The 5,628-nt window shown below is 38.5% G+C and overlaps 2 protein-coding genes across 3 annotated transcripts in view; both read left to right on the forward strand.

The window, feature by feature from the left end:
- LOC104784137 overlaps positions 1 to 1,168 on the forward strand; it is a 3,702-nt gene extending 2,534 nt beyond the window's left edge. The window contains exons 3-7 of the mRNA XM_010509201.2: positions 20 to 100; positions 194 to 320; positions 411 to 726; positions 839 to 893; positions 1,033 to 1,168. Coding sequence (XP_010507503.1) covers positions 20 to 100; positions 194 to 320; positions 411 to 726; positions 839 to 893; positions 1,033 to 1,107 — 654 coding nt within the window. The 3' untranslated portion in view covers positions 1,108 to 1,168. The remainder of the gene's footprint in view (positions 1 to 19; positions 101 to 193; positions 321 to 410; positions 727 to 838; positions 894 to 1,032) is intronic.
- On the forward strand, positions 1,536 to 4,538 carry LOC109124811. Of its 2 annotated transcripts, none has more exons than XM_019244858.1 (3): positions 1,536 to 2,213; positions 2,620 to 3,627; positions 3,978 to 4,538. In XM_019244858.1, exons 2-3 carry the CDS (start codon positions 2,691 to 2,693, stop codon positions 4,352 to 4,354), a joined length of 1,314 nt encoding a protein of 437 aa, XP_019100403.1. In that variant the 5' UTR covers positions 1,536 to 2,213; positions 2,620 to 2,690; the 3' UTR covers positions 4,355 to 4,538. The 2 variants fall into 2 exon arrangements, with proteins under 2 accessions (XP_019100403.1, XP_019100404.1); XM_019244859.1 differs by having other exon boundaries at positions 1,537 to 2,213; positions 2,620 to 3,352; positions 3,703 to 4,538.

Below are 5,628 nucleotides of genomic sequence, written 5' to 3' on the forward strand. Positions count from 1 at the left end.
TTTTCCTGTTATCTGATAGAATTCGAAAGCTCGGAAAAGAAAGAAGGCAAAGCAAGATTTGCGTCGTAATGTGAATGCTTTTGCAGAACACTTATTTGGGGTAAATAATTCTCAAACTTTGGCGTGCAACATTCTTTTTCATTGTTAAAAAAAAAAGGTTTCAATTTTGATGCAATTGTTTTGGTTATCACAGATTTGGAGTGATGGTTTTGATTACTCTAGTAAACACACCTCGTGGTTTCAGAAACAGTTCTCCAGGGTCTCCAAAAGAAATCGGAATGGTAGTAGTAGTAGACACACCCCTCAACATTTGGATAAAAGTAAGAGCCAAACCTCTGCTTTCTCTTCAGATAGTTTGGTAATGCTTGTGGTATAGTTACACTCCAACAATTGCTTTCACTTTTGTGTAGGATGTTTTGATTTTAGCCAAGTTGATGAAGGATATGAAATCGAATACTTTTTACGGAATGCATTGGGTGGATCCCGTGGTTTCTCTTGGTCAAACAACACTCATCAAGATGGGGGAGCTCGCTCTGGGAGGTATTCTAACAACTTTAGAAAATCTTGGGGCTCGAGGTATCGGTTAGACCAAGAAGAAGAAGAAGAAGAGGAAGATGAGTATTCTTCAAGAGAATCGAGAGTTAAAGAGCCAAACGAGGAGTCTCATAGACAAGCACTTGGTTTGAGTTCCTCAGGTCCCTTAAACCTTGAAGATGTCAAAATTGCGTAAGTACAACAAAATTATTCACTAAATCTCATTAGAGGGAAGCTATAGTTACAGACTAGATCATGTTCTATTGGTCTTCACAATTCCTGCCTGACGATTTTTTGTCATCAGATACAGAGCTTGTGCATTAAAATGGCATCCAGATCGTCACCACGCCTCTACCAAGGTAACTGATACCAATCTCCTCCTCTATACTAACTACTTCATTGTATGTTTTTTGGCTACTTAATTAGTGCGTTGATGATCCTGGTAAGTGTTCCATCCTTGACACTGACTACAAATTTGGTATGATGAATGAAACACAGAATGCAGCCGAGGAAAAATTCAAGCTCTGCACTGTGGCATATCAATCTTTATGCGAAAAGCTAGCCACAAACTAATAGGGGTCACCTTTGGGTTTTATATATTCTTCGATTTTATTATCCATTTTACTATAAAATATGTAACTCTCTCTATAATAAAGTTTAGCATTCTAAACACCTAAGAAAAAAACGAAGGACAAGTAGTGAGTTTTGGTATGTGCATTAGTAGACGGATTAGAAACAACAATTAGGTATCTTTCAACCTTTTTTCGTCCTTTGTAATCATTTATAATCACTTTCTTTTTCTCTAACGAGAGAACACAAACTCCTCTCTCACAAAAAAAAAAAAATGATTCTAAAAATTCCCTAGCCGTCAGATCAAAGAAAGATCGTGATCATCGCGTGGAACTTAAGACCATCCTTTTTGCCCTAAACCGGAGCGTACCAGATTCGGTCTCTCTCTCTGCTTAGCCTTTAGAGAGAGAGAGGTTTGGGTTCGTTTTCCCACTTAAGCCAAATTGGACAAGATTTGGACGTTCTCTCTCTCTCTCTCTCTCTCTAAAAGCACACCCAAAAAAAAAAAAAGGGCGAATTTTTCCATGGCGTTGTCGGAGTTTCAGCTAGCTCTGAGCTTGGTGTTGTTGTTCTAGCTGTGATTTGTTTAACCGACCCCATGCTCTGATGATTCTACACGACCTAATCCCAAGTCCAGGTCTTTGATTGATTCTGTTCTCTCTCTCCCTCCAGCTCCAGATTTTTTTTTTCTGATTTGTTTCTTTTGTTATCATTATTATTTTGTAAGATTTGTATCGGTTTTTGGGTTTTGCTTAGCTGATTTTTGCTGGATCGAGAGTAGAAACAACTTGGGGTTTTCTTCAATCTGGGTTTTTTTTTTTTGTTTTTTTAATAGAAAGGTTGTAAATGTTCTCAGGTGTGGGATTTGAGAATTAGGGTTTTCTGATTTTGGGGGGTTTTCTTGATGATGGTGTCTTCGAATCGTTTCTAGAGATCTAGAATTGGTTCAGTTATGGAATAATGGCTAGTCTCTTGTCATCTGTATGTGTAATTAGCATCTTCGTCGTCCAAAGACTCTTCTTTTATTCGTCTATCCATCGTCAGTTATTGAATCTGAGGCAAATCTGAGAATCTACCGAACCCCCCCACGTCTGTATATTGCTTCCACGGTAAACATCTCTTCCTCTGATTTCGTTTTTCTTTCTTCTTGTGCTTAATTGAGCTCTTTTTCTATTGCAAAGCTTAAATCTTTGCTTCTCTAATCTGTTAATTTTATCTGGTCAATCTGTTTTGGTGTACGATCTCTTAGCTTTTTAAGTTTGGAGTTAGACTTTGTAGTTGTGGAATCATGTCTTGTGTTAAAGAGAATTTAGACTTTGTGTTCTTGTTCCAAATGTTTTTTTTTTTACTTTGTGTATGCTTTAGATTGAAAACTGTGTGCCTGCAAATAAAGCTCGATTGGTTGTATTTGATTCTGTTTGCTATTACTTTCATTGTTTCCCTTTACAAAGTTTAATCAAATCAACTTGTGAACCTGATAAGCTTATATGGTCATTGCTTTTTTCTTCCTTGCAGAATAATAAGACCACACGGAATACATATTGTTGATCTGCAAGTGAGAAAGCAAGAGCCTTTTTGTTATATTGATGGGTGAGGAGTTAGCTGACACAATGAACCTGGATTTGAATCTAGGGCCTGGTCCTGAGTCTGATCTCCAACCGGCAACAAACGAGACTGTGAATTTGGCTGATTGGACTAACGACCCTTCTGAGAGATCTTCCGAAGCTGTGACGAGGATCAGGACTCGGCATAGGACGCGATTCAGACAGCTTAATCTCCCTATCCCCATTCTGTCTGAAACCCATACCATGGCTATAGAACTGAACCAGTTGATGGGAACTTCTGTAAATGGAGCTGCTATGCAAACCGGTGAGGGTAGTGAAAGAGGCAATGAGGATCTGAAAATGTGTGAGAATGGCGACGGTGCCATTGGGGATGGTGTATCAGAGAAGAAAGCCGATGTCGAGAAAAGCAGTGGCTGTGACGGTAACTTTTTCGACTGTAATATATGTTTGGATTTGTCGAAGGAGCCAGTTCTCACCTGTTGTGGCCATCTTTACTGTTGGCCTTGTTTGTACCAATGGCTACAAATTTCGGATGCAAAGGAGTGTCCCGTTTGCAAAGGAGAGGTGACCCCCAAAACCGTGACACCAATCTATGGGCGCGGAAACCATAAAAGAGAAATTGAAGAGAGTTTAGATACTAAGATCCCAATGAGACCACACGCGAGACGCATCGAGAGCTTGAGGAATACAATTCAAAGGTCGCCTTTTACAATACCGATGGAAGAAATGATTAGACGTATACAGAATAGGTTTGACAGGGATTCAACCCCGGTCCCTGATTTTAGCAACCGCGAGGCATCAGAAAGAGTGAGTGATCGAGCCAATTCGATTCTTAACCGGTTGATGACATCTAGGGGAGTTCGATCAGAGCAGAACCAGGCTAGTGCAGCAGCAGCAGCCATCGTTGCAGCATCAGAGGATATCGATCAAAACCCGAACATTGCTCCCGATCTTGAAGGAGAAACCACCANGAAGAGAGTTTAGATACTAAGATCCCCATGAGACCACACGCGAGACGCATCGAGAGCTTGAGGAATACAATTCAAAGGTCGCCTTTTACAATACCGATGGAAGAAATGATTAGACGTATACAGAATAGGTTTGACAGGGATTCAACCCCGGTCCCTGATTTTAGCAACCGCGAGGCATCAGAAAGAGTGAGTGATCGAGCCAATTCGATTCTTAACCGGTTGATGACATCTAGGGGAGTTAGATCAGAGCAGAACCAGGCTAGTGCAGCAGCAGCAGCCATCGTTGCAGCATCAGAGGATATCGATCTGAACCCGAACATTGCTCCCGATCTTGAAGGAGAAACCACCACGAGATTCCACCCTCTGCTGATCAGGAGACAGCTACAGTCACACCGAGTTGCAAGGATCTCGACTTTCACATCTGCATTGAGTTCTGCAGAGAGGCTTGTAGATGCTTATTTTAGAACTCATCCATTGGGGAGGAACCACCAAGAGCAAAACCATCATGCTCCTGTTGTGGTTGATGATAGAGACTCATTCTCAAGCATTGCAGCTGTTATAAACTCTGAGAGTCAAGTGGATACCGCAGTTGAGATTGACTCTATGGTTACTCTCTCGACATCTTCGTCCAGGAGAAGGAACGAGAATGGTTCCAGGGTTTCTGATGTAGACAGTGCAGATTCTCGTCCGCCTAGGAGAAGGAGATTTACTTGAGAAACAACAACAATAAAAGTCAGCTTCCAACCTCGAAGCTGACAATGATGATGATTAAGATGAAGAAGAAGAAGGGGAAAGATTGTAACTTTATTTTTCTTGTGTTGCTTGTTGGTTTGTTGTAATTTGTTTTGTATTTTTCTCAATAGGGATGGTATTTTTAATCGAAATTTATCTTTTCTTATTGAACCTGGCCAGTGGCCAGTCTCTCAATCCTTTGAATGCAAAATGAAATAGTGTGTTCATGATAAAACCTAAACATATTTTGGTATAGGTGCAGATATGCACATATATTAACACCATAATTTAAAAGTTCATTTAGTCTTGCAATTATTACCGATTTTCGAAATCATAATTAGATAACATAAACTAATGGTGGGTGGCAAAAAAAAAAAAAATTGGCAATAGAAAAAGCACCGCATAAATACATTCACACGAGGGGGGAGGCAAAAAAAAAAAAATTAAACCCCACAAAAACAGACATCGTCCACCATTTTCAGGCTTTCATCATTTATAAACTAGAATAAAGATTCTTGGATTCTTGTAACTTAATTATAAGCTGAAACATGCATTTGCTGCCATAGTATATCATCAGCTTCTAATGATCTGTTTTAATTGAATTAACCTTAACATCTCATTGGAACATGGTTTCTAAAAAAATCAAACATGTCTAAATTTCATGAAGCAAAATAAAAATTACGTCAACGGCAGGTATATATATACATATATATAAACGATAAAGCCTTATTTATATAAATAGATTAAAAAAGAAAAAAAAACTCAAATGATGTGTGCGGGAAACGAGCGTCGTCTCGTCACTCGATGCACGAACTCGAGCCAATAAGATATTTTAACTTAAAAATAAATTTTCTTAATTGGTTCCTTAACAGTAAAAATTTGACTCTTGCCGGAGATGAATCTATTATTTCAAAGTCTTGTTTTGTTTTTTTTTACTCATAAGTCACAAAAGACTCCACTTCACAAACGTAAAAAATGGGATTGCTTTTCTGAATTTGATGCAATAAAAAACGAGGAAATATTTGTCCTTTTTACCAAAAATAAATGTAAAACATATCTGAAAATGATAATATAAAAGGAAGGAAATCGATCGTTGTAAGTTGTAACGCACCACATAATAATTAAGAAAATCCTACATAAAATAATTATGAAGACAGTACCAAATCTGTGATGAATATAATAAGTAATAAATAGAAACTGTAATTAAGCTGAGATTAATTATCTTTTTTTTTAAAAAAGGAACCACCTTCGTAAAT

Source organism: Camelina sativa, chromosome 4 (assembly GCF_000633955.1).
Source record: "Camelina sativa cultivar DH55 chromosome 4, Cs, whole genome shotgun sequence".
In the NCBI taxonomy this organism is placed as follows: Eukaryota; Viridiplantae; Streptophyta; class Magnoliopsida; order Brassicales; family Brassicaceae; genus Camelina; species Camelina sativa.